Consider the following 27,464-nt stretch of genomic DNA (forward strand, 5'->3'; position numbering starts at 1 on the left):
GTGAATCCTTGGGTGATAGTTCTTCCTTTCACCTGTTGCCCTTGTCCTTATCAGTGGTTGAGGGTGGGGATTTCAGAGGTGGTGCCAGAGTATCTTGATGTGTATGTCAGTGCATTTATCGCCAATAGTTATTGTGAGGATGTAGTTGGGTAAATTTAAGCAAGGTGGAGGTTAAGGTTACAGGTGCTGGTGGGACATTGAATTTGAAATGTGAAGTAGATTGGGAGATCAAGGCATTGAGGTTGATTACTATAAAAATGACCTCGGTCCCATTCTTCCCTTAGCCCATCTGAGTACATTACAGCTATGTTCCTGCAGACAAACATGTACTCTTTCAGGAAACAGAATCAGGTTTATTATCACTGGCATGTTATGAAGTTTCTGGTTTTTTTAGCAGTAGAGCAGAGTAAAACTTAAACAATAACTGTATGTCAGCACGCATACAGCAAAAGAAGAATAGCAAGGCAGTGTGTGTACGCTATTCAGAAAGCTGATGGCACAGAGGAGGAAGCTGTTCCTAAAAGTTGAATGTGGGGTTTTCAGGCTCTTGCCTCTTCCCAGATGGTCATAATGAGAAGAGGCTATATCCAGGATAGTAAAAGTCCTTCATGATGAGCCTTTTGTGAAGGCCTCAATGGTGGGGAGGCTTGTGGCCATGATGGAGCTCATACTAGCTAGACGCAGTATAGGAAAAACAGCTTGGAGGTGCAGTTCAGAGATTAATATCTACTGTGGTCCTTTGGTCAGAATTTGACATTTAGTAAGATATTGGGCAGTTGTTTGTTGATACCAAATAGCTGTTGAGTTGGAATTCAGAATGCTTTTGTTTTTTCGAGTTGTAAACCATTTATTTATGGTGGAAAACAGTAACTGCAGAATGAAGAGGACTAATCCTACCTCCTCTTAATTAGACCAGAGATCTTCATTCAGAATTTGTAAATGTTGAATTGCAGTACCCGAGTATCAGTACAAAGATCTTTGTCAAATTTAAAGACCTTTGTTGTTCATAAAATATGTAAATTCTTATCCTAGTACATGGTTCCTGAATTATGTGTTTGTTCACCCAAGGGAAAACCATCTGCCACCTAGAACTATGCACAGACGAATTGCCAACGGTAGCTATTGAGTTAATTATTATGTTTCTAAAGCAAGGAAAAAATACTTATCAGTAATCAAAGACAAGTGGTTGACATTTAGTTCAGACAGGCAAGCATATGGAAGTAATGGATTGAAGTTTTGGGCAGGACACTCCGTCACAACTTGATGAGAATAATTTGCCTGTTGATTCCTCAGATGTCAGACACTGATTGCAGGGTTTTCACTTTTTTTTCATTTCCCAGACTTCTGTTGCTTGTTTTTACACAAAGAAAAACTTCAAGGCTAACACCAAAGGTTGTACCTTCATATTAATGGCACTGAAAACAGCCCTTTCATTTGCAAGGAAAGGGAATATTATCTATTTTGTTTAGCAAGGCTCTGTCAGCTGCTAGTCTCATGAATGTTAATTGAACAGTGTTAGAATTGCTAGAATTGAACTAATACTCTTGAAATGATAAAAAGATTATTCTGTATTTGATCTGTATTGAATCTACATAATCTGTAGTTTTGTTACTTTAAATCAAACGTTTTTTCATGCTTAAACAAAAGTAAGACATTGAAGATCAGTGTCTAATGAGTAATTAGATGTTTTTGATCAATTTCATGCAGCAGCCACTTGATCTAATCATGTTCTGGTGCAAGGCTTCATATTTATTGTAAATGTTTTGTACGTAAATCAGTGGCCCTATTGAATTACTAAATGAAGCAAGTGAGGAAACTCCACAGTTACCAAAGAAAGTTGAGATCAAGCTCTATGTAAATATGATACTCAGCAAGTACAAATGATACTGAGTAAAGTGTAGTAGATCTGTGGGGGAGAGAGGAGATTGAACATTGTTAATTAAAGTCTTTTGTCATGGAGTATGGTTTACTGTGTTATACAGATACCACAACTTGTTTCAGAAGATTAGCAATCTATGTTGTTGTTAGTTACTACTTTCCACCTACATGGTAAACACACATACCCATATTCGAAGTTTTCTCAGATTTTTGTCCATTTTGGATCAATGCTGTATTTTGATTACATTAATGGTGACTGTTTCTAATTCCTTTCATAACAAAGTTTTATTTAAAATGCAGTTTTTTCACTTTGGGATCTCTTAGTACATGTGTGACCCTGCTTTGTTCATTCAAATAATACTTTTTTGAAAAAAAAATCTACTTCTGCCTTCTAATCTTGCATTTTTGAAATGCATGAAATCCTATTTGTTGTGGGATGCTGGTTGAGATGACAATTTCGGACAAAAGAATAAGAGTGTTGAGAATGAAGTATTCATTAATGAGAACTGGTTTTTCTTTTGCATGTTTTAATGGAGTAATATGTGGATTCATGTAACAAAATGTGGACTGCTTATGAATAATTGTTACCTGGTAGAGGCCACCAACCCTGAACTAGTTTAATAACATAATTGTATGTTTTGTACAATACTATGAGTATATAATCATTATAGTGTAGACTCATTCCTGGGAAAAAGTATGAGTGTTCAATGCTGGAGTTCCTTGCACTGTACAGAATATATTATAATTCTGTTTTTAAATATTCCTTTTAGTATTCACACTTCAGACAGTCAGCAAGAGTTCTTCAAGATGCTGGATGAGAAGATTGAAAGGGTAAGTTTGATATTTAATGCTCTTCCTGGCTAATTCTAGTATTTGAATATAGACTTCCTGTTTCCCATTTCTCCATTATCATATCAAGATTGGCTATTAATTAACTAGGTACAGCGAAACTTCTTCCCTCACAGAGTAAAATGATGCACTTAAATTGAGTATGTGGTTTTAATCTATTTACTATGTTTTCCAAGTTGGCTTCCATTGTTATATGGTTAGAGATTTTATATCTTGCATGCATACCTGCAACCAGTGGGTAATTTATCAAAGTCCAAAATACATCTTGCTCTGTCTGCCAGTAAATCTCATCTTCATTAAAACACCAGCTAAGAAGAAGCTTCAAAAGAGAATAAATTGAGTTTTATGAATTAAGGAAATGGAATTAAAGTTGTTATGTGCTTTTCATAGCTTTGTGTAATCAAAAATTAACTCATGAAATGTTGTTGAAATAAACCCAATAACAGATTTAAGACTGTTTACTATGCGTTCTGTTGAACACTCCCAGTAGACAGATGGTGAATTTAAGTCACTACATATGCAAAACATATGATTTAGTTGTGCAAAAATAAAGCTCTTAAGATCCTTTTGATGAAGTCTGCAATGAATGTATTCCTTGTGGACTTTGATGTTAAATTATCGTAGCTTGTTTTGTTAAATACAGTCAATTCCAGTTAATTGGGATACATTGGGGCCAGTACATTTTGGCCCAATTAAGCGGATGCCCATGAGCCAAAGTTTCATGGAAATAGATATAAAGGTATAACAAAGACAAACTGAGTAACAAATTATGTATTTAATTTAAATACAGAACAAATTAGAACACTGCCAAAACTGCTATGTACTACAAAACTGTATTAGTTCCTAATAGTTATCAACAGAGGAAATCATCCCGTGTACTGTGTTCTTTTGATTGACTGTAAATGTGCAAAATCAGTGCGGGCACCTAGTGCAGATAATGAACTGTCTTTAACGAATGCTTTCAGTGATTGCCACCTCCAAATCTTTTTTTTCGTAGTTCCTTACTTGTTGAAGTAGTGAAATTGTTTTATCTTCACTTCTGGCCATTCTGGCATCTCCAAGCCTGAATGTTTGAAACTGTAATAAACAAGACGGTTCTGAATTGTCCTACTGTTTATGTCTCACCAGTTATTAGTGACAAAAATCACTTCTTTTTGAATACTAACATAGGCAACTACCAATATTTTAAAAACTGTTCCCCCTAAGCATGGTGCAGTGTCTTAAGGGCCACATGACATGAACACGACTAATGCTAGTTCAGCAAGTCTCCTGTCCCAGTTAAGTGGCATAGTGTCCCAAATATTGAAGGGAAGACAGCTATTTTCTTGATTTGCTTTTGTTCTTTAAGGGGTGGCCCAAATAAACAGCTGCCCAGTTAAACAAAGGCCTAAACTGGAATCCACTGTATTCCATTTGGCCACAGAAAAAATGCATTGAATATGCTGAGCAATCTATGTCAATAAAATAGGAATGTTTGTGTTTGTTTATTGTGTGCAAGATTTGTGGACAAATCTTGATGGTTAAATGCAGAGCTACCATGAAACAAAATAACTATGTTTTATTTAATCAGAGTTTTTCCACATTCCAAACTATCCATCCCTCTGTCCTTCATTGCATTCCTTATATCCCAGTTTTGGCAAAGGGCTCATATCCAGTTTGTCAAATTATCTGGTATTGGTTCAATGGAATCACATGTACTGAGTTACAGTGAAAAGCCTTTTGCTTTGCGTGCCATCCAGAGAAATCATGCCATACCTGCCCATAGTGAATTACCGGTAGTAAAAAATTATATGCAAGTTGCCAGGCCATTTCTATCTTGTTTTCAACACCGGCAGCATTCTGCTTTAGTTTGTACTGCATGTTATCTCTGTACACAGCTGTTGTTCAAGTGGATATGGCTAGCCAGTTTCCAATGTTTACCACATTTCTTACTCATAACCCAAATAATTTCAAATGGATGGTTTTCTTTTACATTTACATCCCATGATAAACACTACTTGGTTGTGCATCCTTTTGTTATTTAGCATCCAAATGTAATTTACATTGAAGGGGCAGTTTTACCGTAGCAGTTATACCCTAGCCTGTGTTAAATCCTACTCATTCAGACCATAAAGCTGGATTACGTTCTTGATCAAAGAAATGATTTATCCTGTTTGGTGTTGAATTAAACGTTTGCCTGATGTCTGAGGCTACTTCTACTTTTACTTGTAATTGATGTAGGTTAAGATTAGAAATGTAATATGTGTAGGTTTCAGGTAATGGATCTTCTCAGGTATTTATCCATTTGTAGTTGGTATCATGTAACAGTGAAGCCTTTCTTAACGTTTCACTTCTCCTACCCCCCCCCCCCCCATTAATAGTCCACTGCCAAGAGCATGCCATTGAAAAGCAATAAAAGCTTTGTGCATAGAGAAATGTGCATTGGTGACAGAGTTCATATTCTGCAGAGTAGGAAGGAGAAAGCTAGAAATGGGTTTCTACCACTGGACTGAGATGTCCAAATGTCAGTAATCAATATTAGGTTTAATATCATTGGCACATGTCATGAAATTTGTTGATATGTGGCAGCAGTACATTGCATATGTAATAAAAACTAACTTACAGTAAGAAGTGTATATATATTAAAGAATTAAATTAGTGCAAAAAAAAGGGAAAAAAGTAGTGTAGTGTTTAGTGTTCATGGGTTCGATGTCCATTCAGAAATCTGATGGCAGAGAGGAAGAAGCTGTTCCAGAATCATTGAGTGTGTTCCTTCAAGCTCCTGTATCACCTCCCGAATTGTAACAATGAGAAGAGAGCATGTCCTGGGTGATGGGAGTCCTTAATGGTGGATGCTGTCTTTTTGAAGCATCGCTCCTTGAAGATGTCCTGGATGCTGGGGAAGCCAATCCTATGATGGAGGTAACTGAGTTTGCAACTTTCAGTAGCTTATTTTGAACTTGCACAGTGCCCCCCCCCCCCACTATATCAGATGGTCATGCAACCAGTTAGAACGCTTTCCACAGTACATCTAGAAATTTGAGTGTCTTTGGTGACATTATCAAATCCAGTGTTGTCTGAGTGGAGTCATTTAGGAATTGAGTGAGTGTTACTGCACTTAGGTCAGGATTCCAACCATTTCCATTTCTTCACAGGCTTGTTACCCGTAACCATGGCAATCCTTCTATAAGGATCCTAAAGTCTCCCAGAATCCTATTTCTCTGGAATTAGTTCTATCCAGTTAAACATTTTGTCAGCTCATTTTATAATCTCCAGTGTCTACTAATTCCATTGTGACTCTTGCTTATTAACCACAAATTCCATCTGATTGAGCCTCTGAGCCTAAGTTGGTTGTATTATGTCCACCAACTCCTTTCGTTGACTGGCATGTTACCCAGCAGAACCTCTGCTCTGCATTCTATTCGCTTCCACCTCTCATCCAACTGAAAATTACTACTTGTACAAACCATTGACTTTGCACTCATGGTCTTTTTTTTAAATTGGTTTATTGCAGATGATACTAAGATAGGTGGCATTGTGGTTAATGAAGTAGGTTTTCAAAGCTTGCAGAGAGATTTAAGCCAGTTAGAAGAGTGGGCTGAAAGATGGCAGATGGAGTTTAATGCTGATAAGTGTGAGGTGCTACATTTTGGTAGGAATAATCCAAATAGGACATACATGGTAATGGTAGGGGATTGAGGAATGCAGTAGAACAGAGTGATCTAGGAATAATGGTGCATAGTTCCCTGAAGGTGGAATCTCATGTGGATAGGGTGGTGAAGAAAGCTTTTGGTATGCTGGCCTTTATAAATCAGAACATTGAGTATAGGAGTTGGGATGTAATGTTAAAATTGTACAAGGCATTGGTGAGGTCAAATTTGGACTATTGTGTACAGTTCTGGTCACTGAATTATGGGAAAGATGTCAACAAAATAGAGAGAGTACAGAGGAGATTTACTAGAATGTTACCTGGGTTTCAGCACCTAACATTCAGAGAAATTTTGAACAAGTTAGGCCTTTATTCTTGGGAGCGTAGAAGGTTGAGGGGGGACTTGATAGAGGTATTTAAAATTATGAGGGGGGATAGATAGAGTTGACGTGGATAGGCTTTTTCCGTTGAGAGTAGGGGAGATTCAAACAAGAGGACATGAGTTGAGAGCTAAGAGGCAAAAGTTTAGGGGTAACAACAGGGGGAACTTCGTTACTCAGAGAGTGGTAGCTGTGTGGAACGAGCTTCCAGTAGAAGTGGTAGAGGCAGGTTCGATTTTGTCATTTCAAAAAAAAAATTGGATAGGTATATGGACAGGAAAGGGATGGAGGGTTATGGGCTGAGTGCAGGTAGGTGGGACTAGGTGAGAGTTTGGCACAGACTAGAAGGGCTAGATGGCCTGTTTCCGTGCTGTAATTGTTATATGGCTATAATTGTCACCTGCACTGAGATACAGTGGAAATCTTTGCTTTACATGCCATCCATACAGATCATTTCAAAGCATCAGTACACTGAGCGCTAAGAGTGCAAAATAAAGAGTTACAGTTGCAGTGAAAGAGTAGTACAGGCAGACAGTACAGTACAAGAGCTCTGTCAAGGTAAACTGTGAGGTCAAGAATTCATCTGAAAAGACTCCCCGTTATGAGAGTTTGCTTAGAATCCTTGTTTATCAGCTAAATTAGTTTCAATGAAATGGTGATAGATACCTTTTAAGACGTATTGGTATAGCATGTTGAAGACCTCCACAGATAATTTGGAAAACAGTATGGAGATTAACCATACACAATCTACTTCAGTATAGTATTTGCTACCTTAACATTGTGCAGATTATCAAATTTGTTCCAGATAATTACTGCCCTAGGACAGAATGACAATTACAATTGACGAGTCATTCCTTGTATAGCTCTATTAATATTCAATTCAAAATCTCATGATGTGGCGTATTCTGTGAAGTGATTAATAATCTGCTGTTTGTTTCCCAGTATCTAGTTTATCTGTTGCAAGAAATACCATTCATTGAAACAGAATTAAAAACCAGAACCACTTCTAACCTTGTCTTGAATTGTTTCTCATACTGGCTTTGTTTTTCTAGCTATTATGTTTGCTCAGTAACTCTTGTCAGTCACACTCGAAACACAGGCACATGGCTAGGAATTCCAGCGGGGCACGACAGATATGCATGACAGTCCTAAGCAGGCAAAGGGGATTAAAGTTGATGGCAAAATAAAAGGTCAGCATGGACGTGGTGGGTCAAAAGGCCCCTTTTCCAAAGTTCAAACAAAATTTATTATCAGAGTACAAATATGTCACCACGTCCAACGCTGACATTCATTTTATTGTAGGCATACTCAGTAATGGAATAATAACCATAATAGAATCAGTGAAAGACCACACCAACTTAGGCGTTCAACCAGTGTGCAAAAGACAACAAACTGTGCAAACATCGTGAACCAGCTATGTCTCCCCTCTCACTGTGAAACGGAGACACCCCTTTCTGCCGTATTAGGGAGGAGAGAGGGAGAGCAAGAGACTGGGCTGTGTCGAATACCAGGTGAACTAGTAGTATTCTTTGGAGTACTGCGAGGCTGCTGCCTTGCTCACGCTTGAGTGCTCGGTGGCGGGTTCCCATGCTTATTTTGCCAGAGGGGGGAGGGGGATTGTTGCTTGCTGCCGCTTTCGTGCAGGACGGAGGGGAGCTGGGGGGTACTTTGGGGTTCTAACATTTAACGGTCATTCATTCTTTGGAGGCACTCCTCTGTTTTCATGGATGACTGCGAAGAAAAAGCATTTTAGAATGTATATTGTATACATTTGTCTGACAATAAATGTACCTTTGAAATACAAAAAGAAAATTTATTAAAAAAATAAATAAATAGATAAATAAGCAATAAAAATCAAGAATATGAAATGAAGAATCCTTGAAAGTGAGTTCATGGTTTGTGGAAAGAACTCAATGATGGGGCAAGTGGAGTTAACCCCTTTGGTTTAAAAGCCTGATGGTTGGGGGTAATAACTGTTCCTGAACCTGGTGATTGTGTCCTGAGGCTCCTGTTCCTCCTTCCTGGTGGCTTTTTGTGCGGTACTCTACAACAGAATGCTGATCCAAAGAGCAAATATTACAGATAAGGTGAAAATAATTTCAACCAAGTCCTGCAAGGGAGAAATGCTCTTTTTTTTAAACCAGATTGTGGGACCAGGTTTGCCTGGTTTCTCATTCCATTGATAGGCTTCACTCTGCAGTGATGCACCTCAGTGATCATCAGTGGTTTAAAAATTTCAGAATTCTGATTTTTCACAGCGCTTGAGGAAGACCAGTTAGTGAATATGTTGTCCTTTAACCCTCATTTATACTGCTATCTCAGAGGTTTTAAATTCCTTTGCTTGGGCACTATTAACTTGGTCAACGTTCTAAATATTTCAAGGAAATGTTCATTCATAAAAGTTGTTCCCTTGTTTTCATTTGATCTGTTTTAGTGATTTCATCTTTCCTTTGACTGCCTTTCTACAAAGCAATTTCAGCATTTGTTCCTTGATTTCTTTATATCTTTCCAGTTTCTGCTTTTCCCATCAACATCCTACTCACTTTCTTCGTACAGGATTTAGTTGAAATTATTGGCCTTCTGTATGTTCATTGTACCCTACTGTTATTGATAGAGAGTGCATGCATTTAGACAGCTGCCTCAAAGTCGTAGCGACCCACGTTTGATCTTCATCTCAGATGCTGTCTTAGTGAAGTTTATCATTCCCTCTGTAATTGCTCATGTCTATTCCTGGGTGCTCCAGTGTTTGTCAGTGTCCTGTAAATGCTTTGTTAGGTTAACTAATGTAAATTACCCCTTTGTGTAGGTTGATGGAAGTAACTATCAAAGGGAAGTTGATGGACATGTGTGAGGGACTAAATTGCAGGGCAGTGTGAGGAGGAGCAATGGGACTAATGAGATTGTTTCCCTACGAGATGGAATTGGAACTGATGGGTTAAGTTGCCACCTCTTCATTTTGTGGTGAAAGATGCATTTACCATCTGCTGCTGTGACCTTGTTGCGATTTTCTTTTGAGTACAGGTGTCCCCGTTTTTCGAATGTTCGCTTTACGACAACTCGCTGTTACGAAAGACCTACATTAGTAGCTGTTTTCGCTAACCAAAGAGGATTTTCGCTTTTACGAAAAAAAGATGCCCGCTTTATATGTGTGTTTACCCTGAGAAAGACTACAATGACCATGAAACCTTGTGCGGGCAGTTGTTTGCACATGCGTGTATGTGCGTACGTATGCGTGTACGTGCGGATTTTTTTTCTCCAAATCAACTTTGGCTCTCTGTCTTCCCGATTTTGATAAGTGAAACTACACCGTACATACAATATTTCTACTTTATATAGGCTGTATATTTATCATATCATTCCTGCTTTTACTATATGTTAGATAGATACTTTATTCATCCCCATGGGGAAATTCAACTTTTTTTCCAATGTCCCATACACTTGTTGTAGCAAAACTAATTACATACAATACTTAACTCAGTAAAAAATATGATATGCATCTAAATCACTATCTCAAAAAGCATTAATAATAGCTTTTAAAAAGTTCTTAAGTCCTGGCGGTAGAATTGTAAAGCCTAATGGCATTGGGGAGTATTGACCTCTTCATCCTGTCTGAGGAGCATTGCATCGATAGTAACCTGTCGCTGAAACTGCTTCTCTGTCTCTGGATGGTGCTATGTAGAGGATGTTCAGAGTTATCCATAATTGACCGTAGCCTACTCAGCGCCCTTCGCTCAGCTACCGATGTTAAACTCTCCAGTACTTTGCCCACGACAGAGCCCGCCTTCCTTACCAGCTTATTAAGACGTGAGGCGTCCCTCTTCTTAATGCTTCCTCCCCAACACGCCACCACAAAGAAGAGGTGTTAGTGTTATTTTAGGTTTTATGTGTTATTTGGTATGATTTGGTAGGTTTTTTTTGGGTCTGGGAACGCTCAAAAATTTTTCCCATATAAATTAATGGTAATTGCTTCTTCACTTTACGACATTTCGGCTTACAAACGGTTTCATAGGAACGCTCTACCTTCGGATTGCGGGGGAAACCTGTATACATGACTGGAGTAAAAGAGTATCTAGGCTTAAACTGTCTACCTAAAGTTCATGCAAAATAGGGGAAAACACTGAGTAGAATTAATATTTTGCATTGAGCTGTAGAAGCAGCTTATAGTATTAATTAACAATATCTTGCAATATTTTTTCTTTTATACAAGTGATAGCCAAACTGTAACAAACATGCATTGGAAAATAGTCAGTTTAATTTTATAGGTAGAGTCATGAAATGTTAAACCAATCATTAACTTCATGTTTCATTCTTTATTTTCTGATAAAGTAATTGGGATGGGGGGAGGAAGGGAACTACCATTACTGGAGGCCTGAAATTTCTGAAGTTGTTACCAGATCTGTATCACCTGCAATATTTTATTTTAGAAATTTCAGTTAGTGAAATTGTTGGAAAGTTAATCCGCCTCACTCTTCGCTTTTTCTTCCAATTGCTAAGCCATTTTATACAAAACAGTCCTTGACCTCTAATTTCAATAGTATGTACAATAAAAGGAACAAACCAGTTGCAAATATTAGAAAATTCTCTTCCCATTTCCAAAATCTGTAATAATAGAAATTGGTAAGTTAGCTAACAGAATCTGTAACAGACTCACAAGCCAATTTTTGTCAATCGTTCTATATCACTCCCTATTTCCTTGCTTTTTTGTTAAGGAGGCAAGTCAATTTAAATGTGATGCTCAGGTAATGTTGTCTGTGGGTTTTAGTAAGGTGTTTGATAAGGTCCTTTGTGGGAGACTCATCCAGAAGATTAAGAAGCATAGGGTCCTTGGTGTTCCACACAAAACATACTGGAACCTCTGCTATTTGTGAAATGACCTAGAAAAAGTAGGTGGGTTGGTTAGTGAGCTGCAGTCGATACAAAGATTGGTGGTGTTGTGAACAACATACAAGATGAGGCAAAGGATACAATGGGATATAGATCATTGCATATATGGGCAGAGAAATGGCAGATGGTGTTTCAAACTGCCGAATGTAAAGTGTTGCACTTCGCAAGATCAAATGTAAAGATCCAGGGGGATCTTTTAATGTTAATTGTTAATGGCAAGATCCTTAACAGTATTGATAAGCAGAGGAATCTGAGAGTAGAAGTTTATAGCTCCATGGAAGTGGTTACACAAGTTGTTCAGGTGGTTAAGAAAGGGATATGGCATGGTTGCCTTTATTGAGGAATTGAGATCAAGAGTTGAGATTATGTTAACAGTTTTATAAAACACTAGTTAGGCTGCATTTGGAATATCGCATTCATTATCCAATTGCCAATTATAGGAAAGATGTTAAGACTTTGGAGAGACTGCAAAAGAGGTCTACCAGGATGCCGCCTGGATTAGATGGCACATGCTATAAGGAGAAGTTGGACAAATTTGGGTGGTTTTCTCTGGAGGGGTGGAGGGGAGATCTGGTAGAGGTTTATAAGATTATAAGAGGCATAGGTAGAATCGATAGCTAGTATCTTTTTACAAGGTTTGACATATCTAATACCAGATGACATGCACTTAAGGTGAGATGGGGGTAAGATGAAAGGAAATGTGCAGGGCAAGATTTTTTACACAGAGTGGTGGGTGCCTAAACTGCATTGCCTAGGATGATGGTGGAGGCTAATACGATAGGGGCACTCAAGAATCTCTTAGATAGGCACATGAATCAGCAAGAAATGAAAGAATATGAACATTCTGTAGGTAGAGGGATTAGTTGGGCATTTGATTACTAATTAATTCAGCACAACACTGTGGGCTGAAGGGCCTGTTCCTGTGTTCTACTCCACTAAGTTCTATGTAGTTGAAACAAAGGTAATGGATTGGATTAACAACCATCTGTTATTGAACCCCACTTAATATTGTGTTAAGTACATACAGTACAAGAGCATCCTCCTTGCTTCCTATGGTAAGAAATAGAGAAGGTACTGATCCTTCCCATCAATGTGAAGGACATCGTCCACTGGGTTTTAGAAGCTTTTTAAAAATCAAATTACTATGTTAAAACTAGCATTGCTGTTCTGTATACATTAATGATATTACAATTCCTGATTTTCAATATGTGTATTTACATGGCCTGAGTTACTATGTTGATAGTAAGCTTAGTATTTTTGCGCTCAAGTGGCACTCTGATGAAAGACCACATTAGCTGGTGGCTGACAGTGGGTCTTGATTTGTGTTGAAGTTCAAGGAAGAGCTGTTAAAAGATTGGTCAAAAGTCCTAATATGGAGAAAGTGGAAATTGTATAACAAAACATCCTATAAATTCTGTAAAAGGCATTTCTCTTGGAGTCAGGAAGCAAAACTTAATTAGGCAACAGAGCATCTGCAGCAGGACAGGATAAAGGATTGAGTATGAGATTTTCAAACGCTGATTAAGACATTTGACTGTTTTCCTAATTCTCCAGTTATTAAACAGGTTTATGCAAAATATTTAAATATTTTCTTGAAAAAGTAATTAAAACTGCTTTAAATACTTAAAAATAATTGCAACGTTGAAGCTAACCCATTTGTGCAGTTTTCCTGCACTTTGCTCTTCCAAGTCTGCATTCTCCCCAGCTCATCACTTCACTCTGATAATGGGTTCACCATACTTAAAACTTCAAGCTCATCTCAAGTTTCCATGTTTGTCCGAAACATGCTGATAGCTTACGGCCAAAGTTTTCCTCTCGAACAGGCAGCTCGCTTCAGTCTGCATTTGCCCTTCATCCTTCACAACAATTTTATTTCCTTAAACATGGCAGCATGGACTGTAGGAATAATAGACATTGAAATAGCTTAAATAACAGAACCTTCAATAGTTCCTGTGAAATGGTTCTCTTTTGTAGTTGCCACCTCATTTAAAGTGTTCTTGAAATTTTTGGGGTTTGTTGTGTTGGACTATGTCCACAAGTAATTACATTTATAATGACTTAATAGGTTCTAAGTGTGTTGATTACTATAATTATATAGAAACACAGAAAACCTATGGCACAATACAGGCCTTTCGGCCCACAATGCTGTGCCAAACATGTATGTACTTCTGAAATTACCTCGGCTTACCCATAGCCCTCTATTTTTCTAAGCTCCATGTACCAATCCAAGAGTCTCTTAAAAGACCCTATTGTACTGCCTCCACCATCGTCGCAGGTAGCCCATTCCACACACTCACCACTCTCTGCGTTTTTTAAAAAAAAACTTATCCCTGACATCTCCTCTGTACCTACTTTCAAGCCCCTTAAAACTGTGTCCTCTTATGTTAGCCATTTCAGCCCTGGGAGAAAGCCTCTGACTACCCACATTTGTCTCATCATCTGTAGTTTCTTCCAAAGTTGCATCTTTACCACTTTGCAGATGCTTGAAGCTGCTGAAGGGTCTCAGCACCAAAACGTTGACTGTACTCTTTTCCATAGATGCTGCCTGGCCTGCCGAGTTCCTCCAGCATTTTGTGTGTGTTGGATGGTGCAATGAATTTGTGCAGTGAAACTTACAACCTCTGGTTAATTGGTAACAGCAAGCATCAAGTAACCACTTGCTTTTTTCCCATGTGTTCAACTGAAAGGAAGATGCCAAAGCATGTCACAGAGGAAGAAATTGCGTCTTTCTGTGTGGGAGGTTTAGGCAATGTGGTTGACAGCTGGGAGAATGGGATGTACTTTATTAATGTCAAGATGTAGTAGAAGTAGAGCTTATATTCCCTCATGAATATCCTGGGGCTTACTGCTGATCTGAAGCTTAAATGGACTAGCCATGTTGGTCCCAAGAATAAATTAGTGGCTGGATATCTTGTTGAAAATGATAAACCTTTTAACTCCCTTTCCATCAGCTTCAATTTAGGAATGAAATGTAAAGGAATAGCATGATCTCCGCTTGATTGGATAAGCAGATCTTCATTGGCACTCCAGTTGCCATCATCCGGGGGTAATACCGTCTGTTTGATTCATACCCACTTGTTAACAATCTCTATTCCTAACGTGGCCGCAGTGTGTTTTGTCTGCAACATGCTGTAGTTCCTCCCAAAGCTGCATCTATACCACTTTGCAGGTACTTGAAGCTGCCACCAAACCTGTAAATTCCTCTCCCTGAAAATATCTTGCCTTTTCTTCATCGTTGCTTAGTTTGTTCTGTGGAACTTCCTACCTGACATTACACGTGAGACTTGATGGACAAAGCTCGCCATTACTTTCTCAAAAGAGGTTTGGAATGACTAATAAATGCTGAATTTTTAAAATTATCTCACCACCCTCTGAGGTCCAGTGTGTTATCACAAGGATGCAGTTGGAAGGAAATTTGTATTTCATTTGGAATCACAATAACTTAGCACATGATGCAGTTAGTGAGAAGACAAGCTACAAGCAAGTCGTGGAAGTCAATGTTCAAATGTTCAAATTAATTTATTATCAAAATAACATAGATGTCACCAAATACTACCCTGAGATTCATATTCTTGCAGGCATTCATAGTGTGTCAAAGAAGTACAATAGACTCAATGAAAAACAACACAAAGACTGACAAGCAACACGTGCAAAACATGAACTGTGCAGATACCAAAAGAAACTAATAATAAATAAATGATATTGAGAAAATGAGTTCCAGAGTGTGTGAAAGTGAATCCATAGGTTGTGTTCAATGATCAGTTCAGTAATAACTGTTCCTGAACGTGGTGGTATGGGACTTAATGGTAGCAACAAGAAGAGAGCATTGCATGGATTGTGGGGGTCCTTGGTAATGGATGCTGCTTTCTGTGGCAGCACTATTTGTAGATGTGCTCTGTGGTGGTGCTGGGGGGGGGGGGGGTGGCATTTCACATGATGAACTCAGCTGTACCCTCCACTTTTGTAGGCTTTTCCGTTCTTGAGGCACTGATGTTTCCGCACCGGGCCATGATACAACCAATCAGGATAGTCTCCACTGTGCACTTATGAAGTTTGTCAAAGTTTTAGATAACATGCTGAATCTACACAACCTTCTAAGAAAGTAGAGGCGCTGCCGTGCTTTCTATGAAATGACATTTACGAGTTGGTCCCAGGTCAGATTATCTGATACAATAATGTCCAAGAATTTAAAGTTACTGACCCTCTCCACCTCTGATCTCTGAATGAGCACTGGTTGATGGACCCCCAATTTCTTCCCCAAATTTCTTACGTCAATAATCAACTCATTGGTTTTGCTGATGTTAAGAGAGAGGTTGTTGTGGCATTACCCAACCAAATTTTCAATCTCTGTCCTATATGCCAATTTGTCACTATTTTGATTCGGCCAACAATAGTGATGTAGAGCAGGGGACTAAACATACAGCCTCATGGTGCACCTGTTCTGATGGCAATTGTGGACGAGATGTTTTTGTCAATCTCTATTGACTGGGGTCTGCAAGTGAGGAAGTCCAGGATCCAGTTACACTTTGAGATATCGAAACTAAGGATGTTATTGAATAGTTTAGAGGATATGATAGTTAATTACTGAGCTGTAGTCCATGAAGAGTATCTGGATGTGTGCATCTTCACTGTCCAGATGTTCCAGAGCTGAGTGGAAAGTCAATGCTCTTGACCTGTTGTGACAGTAGGCAAATTGGAGCAGATCTGGGTCACTCCACAGGCAGAGATTGATATGCTTAATGGCCAACCTCTAAGAGCACTTGCATCTTCTAGACCATAATCATTGAGACAAGTTACCATATTCTTGGGCACCAGGGTGATTGAAGTATGCTTGAAGCGGCTGGATACCTCCGACTGCTAAAGTGAGAGGTTAAAGATCTCTTGGTTTTGCTGTGAAGGAAGTGATGACAGCCAATCCCTGCCACAACTGTCGAGCATCTTTCTGTGTTTCAAGTTTGGTCTGGAATTGCCACTTGGCACCAGAGGTGGCTTTCCACAGGTCATACCTGGACCTTAAGTACTCGTACTTTCAAGGACTGGTGATGGTAAATTGTAAGGAGATAAAAGCTTTTTTTCAAATCCAGACCAATAACGAATGCCTAATTAAATCAAAGTTGTTTCATTTAATTTTATAAATTGCAGCATGCAGTATGAATTGGGGAAAAGTAAGTCTGAATAATAACAAAATCATTTTATGTTGGATAGCATGACATTAGTGAATTGCCACTAATTCCATTTGTATTAAGTGACTTAATGAAAGAACATGCATTATTGGATTTAAAAATTTATGCCATTTATTTTTTTTTAGGGACGTGACTACTGTTCAGAAGAAGAGGATGTTACATAGTGCCAATACTTTCACATATTATACGACTACCACTGTGTATATAGACTAAAGCCAGATCAGTATGTTCAAGTTACCACTGCAAATAAAACTGCATTGGAGGTGGAAGCCTGTTTGCCATGGTGTGCTACGTTATGGGACTAATGTTTCCTTGCAAACGGTGATGCAAACATCTTTGAGGACTATCAATGCTCTTTGCTGCTAATCATTTCCTTTCTGCATTCATTCTTCTCGTGCCCACAAGAATGGCAACTTTGAGTGTTGCCTCAAACACCAAGGAAGAAAACAGGTGATATAAACAAAACTTCAGAAATCTGCTTGGTCCTGCATGGATCCAGTCACATCTGGAAACACAAGTTTTCTCTGATGAACTTTCGAAATCTGTGAAAGGCCTCTGTCAAATCTTGTGAATTTGGTCAACAGGTCTACGGATGGATGTCCTCCTGTTGATTCCTTCAATTGCGTCTGCAACCAGTCATTGAATTGTGCAACAAACAGTGAAAAACCTGTACCTTTTATGGGAACGCAACCTAATAAGCCAACCAGTCGGCACACACAATTGAATATAAAACTTCTTTTCTCTCTGGAACTGATAAGCACCTGTTCTATCCAAAAATATATATATATATAAAATGCTTTCTGTCTCGGTGCTGGATAATATGGTTGCTTTTAGCAGATAATGGTGTTGCCAGAGATATTTTGATTTTTTCTATTAATAAAGACATTGTAGTTTCTTTCTGTGATTTGTTATTGCTTTTTTATCATGGGGTGGAGGAACTGATGTTGATAAATATGGTTATGTATAGCACTCACAAAATGCAGGAGGAACTCAGCAGTATCTATGGAAATGAATAAGCATCCAACGTTTTGAGCTGAAACCCTCCTTCAAGAGTGAAAAGGAAAGAAAAAGGCATCAGAATAAAAATGTGGGGTGGAGGGAAGAAGGACTTGCTAAAAGATGATGGGTGAAGCCTGGTGGATGGGAAAGGTGAAGGGCTGGAAAAGGAGGAATCTGATAGGACAGGAGAGTGAACCATGGGGGGGAAAGGGAAGGGGAGGCTCACCTACCACCCCATGAACCTCTGCATTTGCTTTTACCACTCTCAGGTTGGAAGAGCAACACCGTATGTTCTGTCTGAGTAGCCTCAAATCTGAATGGCATAAACATTGATTTCTCCTTCCAGGAAGAATTTCCCTCACCCCTCCCTACTCTGGCCTCTTATCTCGTCTCCTCACTGCCCTATACCACCTCCTGGTGCCTCTCCTTTTATTTTACTCATGGTCCACTCTCCTCTACTATTAGATTCCTCCTTCTCCAACCCATTACATTGCCCATTGCCTATCACCTTCTAACCTGTCCTCCATCCCCTCCCCTTCACCTTTTAATTTTAGTGTCTTCCCCCTTCCTTTCCAGTCCTGAAGAAGGGTCTCAGACGAAAATGTCAACGGTTTATTCATTTTCATAGACCTGCTGAGTTCCTCCGGCATTTTGTGTGTGTTGCTCTGGATTTGCAACATCTGCAGAATCTCTTGTGTTTGTGATTATGGATAGACACTTTCCCTATGTTATTTCTGTAAACAGGTCTTTTTGGGACTTTACCTTAGAGATCAACCTTTGGAGTAGAAACTAACTAAGTTCAGCAAATTCTTGGTTATTATTGAAGAAACGTACAGATGCATTAATCCAATACAAAACTGTAAAACTCGAGCGAGAGAGAGAGAGAGAGAGAGAGAGAGAGAGAGAGGTGAGACAAAGAATATCAGTGCATGTGTATTACACCCTGTTCTACTCAACACTTGCTAAATCTTGAGTATTGCTCATTTAATACCAGCCAGGAAATGAAGGACTGGAGGTGCTGAGAAAGGGAAAGGCATCAGAGTATGAGACGCTGGCAATGGGTAAATTATTTATTTAAAGTACAGAACAGAATTATACATGCTAATCTGGATGCATGTGGTGTAGATGACGAGAAGAAGCCAGTAGGAATCTAATTTTACTTTGGGAGAGTGGGGGATGAAGGAAGTGACATGTTGAGCCTGGGTGGCAATGCAACCTTGAAAGAGCTGGGGGCAAAGCAAAACAGAATTTGCAAAATGGTGAATTATTTGAAGAGAACCAGGGTCTTGCATGGTGCCAAGGTAGAACGTAGCTTCTCTCTGGAAGTGTGTAGGGTTCTGGGATTGGTTGAAGTATCCATTCGCAGGTACAGCCTTGGTAGGATGTATTCCTGTAGGAAATACTAACATATTCTGAATGTGATGCTACAAAGCTTAAAAAAGTACACAATACCAAGCAAAGTTGATGCCTTATATTTAGAGAGAGAAATATTAATGAATTGGAAAGGCTTAATTGGCTTTAGTGGTATTAAAACTGTGAGTCTTGATTTAGTCTTCAAAATGGGATGTAAGTTATATCCCATTTATTGTGAATTGAGATTTGTTACAATGAGGTATAATTGGAAGAGTTTATCAGAAATGTACCAGTGTGTCACTGACTATGGGGAACACAGTGGCACGGCTGGTAGAGCCACTGTTTTACAGTTCCTGCAAACCGGCTTGGATGCTCCAGCTTCCTTTTGTATTCCGAAGACTGCAAGTTGGTAGGTAAACTGGTCAGTGTAAATTGCCCCTGTGTAGATAAATGGTAAAACCTGGAGGAGAGGGAAGTGTGGGAAGCGAATGGAGTTAGTGTAGGATTATTTCAAAGTAAGTGTTTGAGGTTGGCGTAGACCTATTGGGCAAAATTATCCATTTTTGTGAGTTATGACTCCACAGCTTACCATTGTGTGTCCCTTTGAACAAATAGAAAAGTACCCATTGAATTATCAGTAGCTATAGCTTCCTTTCAAAATTTGACACAGTATGAAGAGAGTAATAATTTATAGCTTTCAATTTGTATTCAGGTTTCAGTGTTTTAATCTTAAAGGCAAAACTTCAGTTAGAATTCTAAGTAATTCCCAAGCTGCATGTTATGTTTTTAAAAAAAAAGAATTAGAATTCAAATTTCAAGAAAGGGGGTGGCAGAGAAGAAAATCCAACTGAGAAATTATACAGAGACTGCATGTTACTTCCATCGAAGCTACAAGTGTATGTTCAGAACAGTAATTTCATCAGGCACTTATAAGCCACCTTTCAAAATTGTTTGCAGCATTCAGACAGATACTTATATAAGCAATGCTTAAAAATATATGATCCTAATTTTATCAAATGGGATTAATGTAGACAGGCAAAAAGGTTGACCTGGACATAGTCCATAAACACATAGTCTGTGTTTTACAACTATCCCTGAGAAGCCATGACCATTTACATGGTTTGGCTCATGCCTCCAATCCAGGTAATATCTTTCAGTAGCTGAGCTTGTAAATTATATTATGACCCATATGAATGACTTGGAGGGAATCTGATGTGCCTTATATTTGATTACCTCACTGTTTTACCCCTCAAGTTTTAACAGATTTTGCCCATTGGAGCATTTAATATTTGGAGCTTGCTTCTCATGTATACAACATGGTTCTCCCATGTGCAACAATTATTCAATTGTTTCATTGATTAATGAACGTGTGATCATAACTGCCATTTTCAGGCCAGTTTAGAGTACTTTTATTGTCTCTTGTGTTACTCAACTCTCAGCAATTCACTAATTAACAGGGGACCGAAAATAATAGGAGTAAGGTTATTGTGTGGATCAGTAAACTTGTTCTGCTGGTTGTGTCATCAAGGAAGATATATGAATGGTGAAGTTTTAAGTTCCTCTTAACATTTGAGACTGTTGACCCAAGTGGAACACCAAATTTCTGTTTGATACTCCAATGGTTGATTAAGGAGTTATAGAAAACTTACATGCAGCTTGCAAAATGCTTATTTACATGCATATTTCCTGGTAATGAATCATTTACTTCCCTGTAATAATTGTGTCGTGCAGAAACAATGTTCCCCTTTTACTACACTGAGTAGCTGCTGCTTTTTCAAGGTCAATGACAGATGGACAATAAATGCCAGCAACACCTCAGCCCTGAAAATGGGTTTGAAAGAAAGCCCTCTTGAGTTTCCCAGCCAGCTGCTGCTCTCATTAACATCATTCAGTCTCCATCAACATCTGCGGCCCTTCCAGTTGTGACATGATTGTCGTCATTTGCCATCATCTCTGCATTCTCTTCATTTTCTCCTGCTCGTCTCTCTTGCTGCTCTAAATCAAATAGGAGTGGTTGCATCTGATGGGACCACTCACCAGCAGATCACTGTTGTTTGGGAAATTGACAGCAAGTTAACTTCAAATGCTAAAGTACCAGGAGTACTAATTAAAAATACAGCCAGTGAATACAATATGCATTCTTTTTTTTAAAGAACTTGTGTCTCAGCTTGGTGCTGCATTTTTTTCTCAACAGGATGTTAGAAGGGAAGATATGGGTGAATAGGAGCAATACTTTAGATTTCATCTGGATAGCCTCCAATACATACTGTCTGTTTGATCTGTCTTTGAGTGACAATTGAAACTGTCCTTTGGAATTGATTCCAATAACTTGTCTACTACCAATTTTTATTCCTATTTCTATGTATCTTTTCCTCCTGCTTCTGGTCCTGTATTTAGGGAGGATGGGTGGCCAGAGCACTTGCTATTTCTTCCCTCACCATTTTTAATACAATGTTAAATTTTATTTAGGTTGGATTTATCCACTTAGAAAGATGTAAGCCTATCAGTGATTCATCGTTCCATATGTTTATCCTGACCTAAGCAATGCTTCTCGCTCCACACTGTTCAACATCAAGCCTTCTTTTGTGGAGAGCACCACCGACTATTAAGAGACTGTCTCCACACACAGGTTGCCTCAATCCAAATTTACCCTCTTACTCTTTATGTAGTCAAAAGAAAAGCAGATTTGGATTTTGATTATACTTGATGTTTTTTTAAGCTCTCCTTTCTTTCTTTCCTAACCTCCTTTCCTTCCAATTCCACAGGGTTTATACTCGTACAGCAACAGGCCCGTCGCCCCACTGAATTTGTGCTTACTCGTGTCCTAAACCAATCTTTTACCTGGCAAGCATGTTCTTTCTGTCTTATTTCAACCTGGGGCTCTAGATTTGGGTAAATTCTGTTTTATGGGAACGTAGAAACCCCTGGCCAGATGAATCTCATTTATGAATCCTTCCCATTGCTGCAAGAGTGATTTATTGTCAAATTGGTTCCTTTTCGGTCTACTTTTCCCAGTGAAGTTGGCCCTGCCCCAGCAGAGAACTTTTCTGTCCTTTTTCATGAGCAATACTAAATCTCACCAGATTTGAATCAAAATCTTAAACTTTATCCTGCTAATACTCTTTCCAGCTGTCCATCTTCATTCCCTAAAGCAAATCCAGAATTTTGCCTCCATTGTTCTCGATGTGCACAATAGTGTTGCCAAGTACCACAGAGGGGCTGCACTGTCGGACTAAATTGATATAGATTTAAGAGAAATCCACATGGATTGAGAATATGGCAACCCACTTTAAGGATGGGGCAGTTTGAGATGAGTAGAGTGGACTAGAATGAGTCATTAAGGAATGTTTTGAAAGAGCATGGAACAGCAGCTGTGGGGAAGGCACTATGCACAATCTCGTCAAGTGTTGCCAAGTAAACAAGATGATCACAACTTTATTTGGTATGTGGATCAGGTTACAATAGGACACAGTGCAAGTTATAGTTGGCAGTAAACAATGTGCCCACAGTTTATAGGGAGTTGAGCAACACAAACTAGTGTCTAAGAACACAATCAATGGCAACAGAACTTATAATGAGAAATAGAGTTGGAACCAGTTTTAATATCACTGGCATTTGTGATGATAAATATAGAACAAAAAACTGAATTAAGTTAAGTATGTAAGTGTGTGTGTGTGTGTGTGTGTGTGTGTATAGTAGTAGTCTCTCGAAGTCTGAGGAAGACGAATGTGTTGCGCAGTCAATGTCTGCATATGACTTCTGAGGCCGAAGTCCGAAGCGCAGATACGGTCGCAGATGGGGCAAGGAGCACCGCCTGTTGGGGCAGGAGCGGACGCCTTCCTGTGTCTTTCTTGACTCAGTTAAAGATAAAATATAAGTAGTGCAGGTAAAGTTCATGGGTTCAATGTCCGTTTAGAAATTGGATGGCAGAGGGGAAGAAACTGTTCCTGATTCAGTATGTGTATACCTTCAGGCTTCTATACCTCCTTCCCAATGGTGGTAATGAAAAAGAGGACATGTCCTGGGTGGCGGACGTCTTTAGTGATGGATGCTGCCTTCCTGAGGCACTGTTCCTTGAAGATGTATTGGATCCGATGGAGACTAGTATCCATGAAGGGGCTGACTAATTTTACAACTTTCTGCAGCTTGTGTACTAGCCCCCCCCCACCCCCGCCCCCCATACCAGACGGTGACGCAGCCTGTCAGAATGCTCGCCACGGTACATCTATAGAAGTTTTTGAGTGTTTTAGGTGGTAAAACAAATCTCCTCAAACTCCTAATGAAATTTAGCTGTTGTCTTGCCTTCTTTATAGCTGCATTATCAGGTTAGGTCCTCGGGGATAGACACCTAGGAACTTGAAATTGTTCTCCCTCTACATTTATGATCCCTCTGTGAGGATTGGTTTGTGTTCCCTCACCTTGCTCTTCCTGAAGCCCACAGTCAGCTCTTTGGTCTTACTGGCATTGAGTACAAGGCTGTATCCAATGAATCGCTTTCCTCTGCTCTGTGATTCAGTAAAATCATGATTGATATTTTACCTTAGTCTCACTTCCCTGGACTAATTACATATACAGTGGTATATGGAGTACAGTGTTGGGAAATGTATGATAATGCATTTTATTAAGGAACAATAGTGCAGACTATTATCTAAATGGGGAGAAAATTCAAACAACAGAGGTGCAGAGGGACTTAGAGTCCTCACGCAAGACTCCCAGAAGTTTAATTTACAGGTTGAGTCTGGTAAAGAAGGCAAATGTTATGTTGGCATTTATTTCAAGGGTAATAGAATATAAAAGCAAGGAGATAATGCTGAAGTTTAATAAGACACTAGTCAGGCCACATTTGGAGGATTGTCGGCAGGTTTGGGCCCCTTAGGAAGGTTGGATTATCATTGGAGACAATTCACGAGAATGATTCCAGGAATGAAGGTGTTAACGTATGAGCGACTGGCAGCTTTGTGCCTGTACCCACTGTAATTTGGAAGAATGCATGGAGATTTCATTGAAACCTACCAAATGTTGAAAGGATTAGATAAGGTGGATGTGGAGAGGATGTTTCCTCTGGTGGGGGTATGCAGAACTAGAGGGCATAGCCTCAAAATTGAGGAGCAACCTTTTAGAACAGAAGTAATGAGGAACTTTTTTAGCCAAACAATAGTGAATCTGTGGAATGCTCTGCCACAGACTGCAGTGGAGGCCAAATCTGTAGGTATATTTAAAGCAGGTTGAGAGATTCCTGATTGGTGGGGGCACCTAGGGTTATGGTGAGAGCGCATGTGTATGGGGTTGAATGGAATCTGGGATCAGCTACGATGGAATGGCGAAGTGTACTCAATGAGCTGAACGGCTTAATTCTGTTCCTATGTCTTATGGTCTTGTAACACTTGATTCCTTTAATATCCAGAACCATTCGTATTAGGAATGGAGGCTGAAGATGTGAGGTTGTTAGATGCCACAGAAGGATTTCTCATGGTACCAGAAATATAAACAGCAATAACTGGCTTTCAGATTATTTTTAAAAGAAATGTTTCTGACCACCAGTAAAAAATGCAGGAACGACCTCTTGTGTTCACCAGTTTTCAATGGTGGTTTTTTGTTTGTAATGATCTCATAAAACAAAATAACAATTGTTGATGTGGTTTTAAATGTCAGTATTTGTGGGGGGGGGGGGGGTAATGTTTTTGAGAATTAAGTTTCCATGCTTTTCTTTAGAAAATATAGAATGAACTCTGAAAGAAGATGCCCCTTCTGTTTGAACTTGATTCTTGTCGATGCTAAATTGTGCTTGCTCTGGCTGCAAAGAGCAGAGACCGTCAAACCTGTCAAATGGCTGGGAATGTGTAAATGTGATGAAAGCTCTGGGCAACTGCTTTGAGGTAATGAGCAATGTAAGTATATGAGAGCGGGCTGAGATCTTGAAGTTCAAGTTTATTGTTGTCATAGGCAAGTTTCCACAAGGTATCCATGCCATGAATATGTGCAGCTGCAGCACGGTACATTGCAAGACGAGAACAAACATAAGTTAACAAAATTAAATTTGCATAAATTATATGTGCAAGTGCAAAGTAAACGCAATGCCACTAATAATGACACTACTGCAAGGTTGAGAGAAGGAAAAATAATATAGTGTTAAGTTCAAGATCTGGGAGTTAAAGTGTTAATGAAGGTACTAATATCTTGGGTAAATTTAATCATATCATTATGAAGTATTTAAATATCCTCTTAAATCTTGTTTAAAACCTAATTTTGTACATTACAGATGCAGCTGTTGCTCAGCAGGGTTGCTGCACCTGTTTAGGAGAGTTCAGAAGGCTGCTACAGAACTGGAAGAAGACGCCCGGAATGGAGCAAGTGTGTTTGAAACCCCTCGCCCCAGCAGACCATTCCACTGAGCTGTTTGTTTTCCTGCCCCCTCCAGCTGACGAGTGGAAGTGGGTGTCATTCCATCACCAAAAGTGGCATTTATTTAGAGCTAAGCCCAGATCAAAGTGCAGTGATACTCCTCAGCGGTCTCCCAACCTGCGGTTGAGTTGCTCCTCCGCTGTGTATTTACAGAGATGACCATTGACGTTCTCTGATTTATTTATAATAAAACACAAGTTGGCTTAATTAGTCAAATGAGAATTTGCATTTAGAACACGTCCTTAAGATGCTCCAAGCTTCATGGATTCTGAGATATTTCAGCAATATCATCTTTTAACATGTGGGACAAGTGCTCCAAATTCCACTCAATTTCCATTTACCGTTCAAGTTCGCCCCATTCACAAGGTTGTGCCACTTTTTGTTTGCAGATCATTCTACCCAAATCTTTAAAACATCTGTTCAATTTTTCTGTTTCAACAACAGACATCTCCAAGTGCAAAATGGTCCCAAGCAAAGGAATCAACCATTTCAAGAGAACATTACATTTCTTGGAGCCTTTTGTGATGTTTAATCTGTTATTAAAACTGACTTGAAGGGGACTGCATTTCACAGAAGTTTGAATGTGGTGTCTAGATTTTTTCTCCTGACGAATATAGATAGTTGATGGCTCCCAGTTTACTTTGATGCATTAATAACATTTCCAGACCTGGACTGCTGAAGTGGTCATGAACAATTGCGCAAAGCTGATTTCAGACTTTTTGGAATAATAGTTTTGGGGAAAAAATTGAAAATTCAGGGGAGAAAAAAAAAAATCTGGGTGTTAAAGAGAAGCCATTAGTTTGTCCTGCTGCTGTCAGTAAAGAGTCTGTACATTCTCACCGTGACCGCTTGGGTTTCCTCCGTGTGCTCTGGTTTCCCCACCCAGTCCCAAGATGTACTAGTAATTGGGGTTTCTGGGTAGCATGGCTTGAGGGCCCAGAAGGGCCTACTCCACACTGTATCTCAGAAAATAACTGTTAAATAAAGAGTGAGAATGAACGCTGAGCCAAGATGCAGAAATATTCTCTTTGAATTCTCAACTTCAGTGTACTAAGGCACCAACTGAGTTTGAGTTTGATTTTCTTTTAAATTAAAAGTAGATTGTTGAAAATTTTCAGTTCTTTTTAATCCATTTGCCAGGTTTTTTTTACTCTAAATATGTACTGCATCCATGAAATTTCCAAGTCTGTAATAGAATGCAGTCAGGTATCATTAGACATAGTATTATACACATTCTCTGTGGAACTTGGTACTCCAGGGTTCCCTATTCCAATTTCAAGGTTAATTTTATATCAGCATGCCATGTTACTCCTATTCCATTCCCTTGCAAACAGTCCAAGGAGCTACAGCCTTCAGTTACATTACAGTTAGGCCTCAACCTGTGGCCTTCCCCCATAAAGACTTTGGATCGCCCCCACCAAATTTCAGCACAGTCCTCAGCATATTGTCCTGGATCTTGGAATGTACCAGTCCACAGCTTACAGTTGCAGGCAGCTCTCTGCACAGGAAAACTGCAGTACATTTTTCACTGCTCTTGTTATCTTACAGACAGCAGGTAATGTTTATCGTGATGTGGACATCTGATAGAGCAGAGTTTTATGCAGTTGTTCAGGATGACCTTCGATACAAACCCCTCAGGACCTTTCTGGCAAATTCACAGTTTGGAAGGAGATGGATGGGCTCTTTCACCACTCCCGCTTCCCACCCCCCAATGTCTCAGAAGCCGTGTGTGATGGTAGTAGGATTCCAGATAGCCACAAAGAATCAGGCTTCTTGTATACAAAGTTTAGGCACTTGAAGGTCCTGTGTGTACTCCATAACTCAGTCAGATTTGTCAATGCCCTGTGCCAAATATTCTCTGATTACTGCCTCCTGCTAACAGTCACCTACATAAATATGGCTGACCGA

General features: G+C 39.3%; 1 protein-coding gene across 3 annotated transcripts in view; it reads left to right on the plus strand.

Moving 5' to 3' along the window:
• Positions 1–17,697, plus strand: part of LOC140737267 (uncharacterized protein C1orf21-like) — a 202,113-nt gene extending 184,416 nt beyond the window's left edge. For all 3 annotated transcript variants that reach the window (XM_073063612.1, XM_073063614.1, XM_073063613.1), the window contains exons 6-7: positions 2,649–2,709; positions 16,928–17,697. In XM_073063612.1, the coding sequence (XP_072919713.1) occupies positions 2,649–2,709; positions 16,928–16,966 (100 nt within the window). In that variant the 3' untranslated portion in view covers positions 16,967–17,697. The remainder of the gene's footprint in view (positions 1–2,648; positions 2,710–16,927) is intronic.
• The last annotated feature ends 9,767 nt before the right edge of the window (positions 17,698–27,464 follow it).

The sequence above is a fragment of the Hemitrygon akajei genome, chromosome 12 (genome assembly GCF_048418815.1).
Source record: "Hemitrygon akajei chromosome 12, sHemAka1.3, whole genome shotgun sequence".
In the NCBI taxonomy this organism is placed as follows: Eukaryota; Metazoa; Chordata; class Chondrichthyes; order Myliobatiformes; family Dasyatidae; genus Hemitrygon; species Hemitrygon akajei.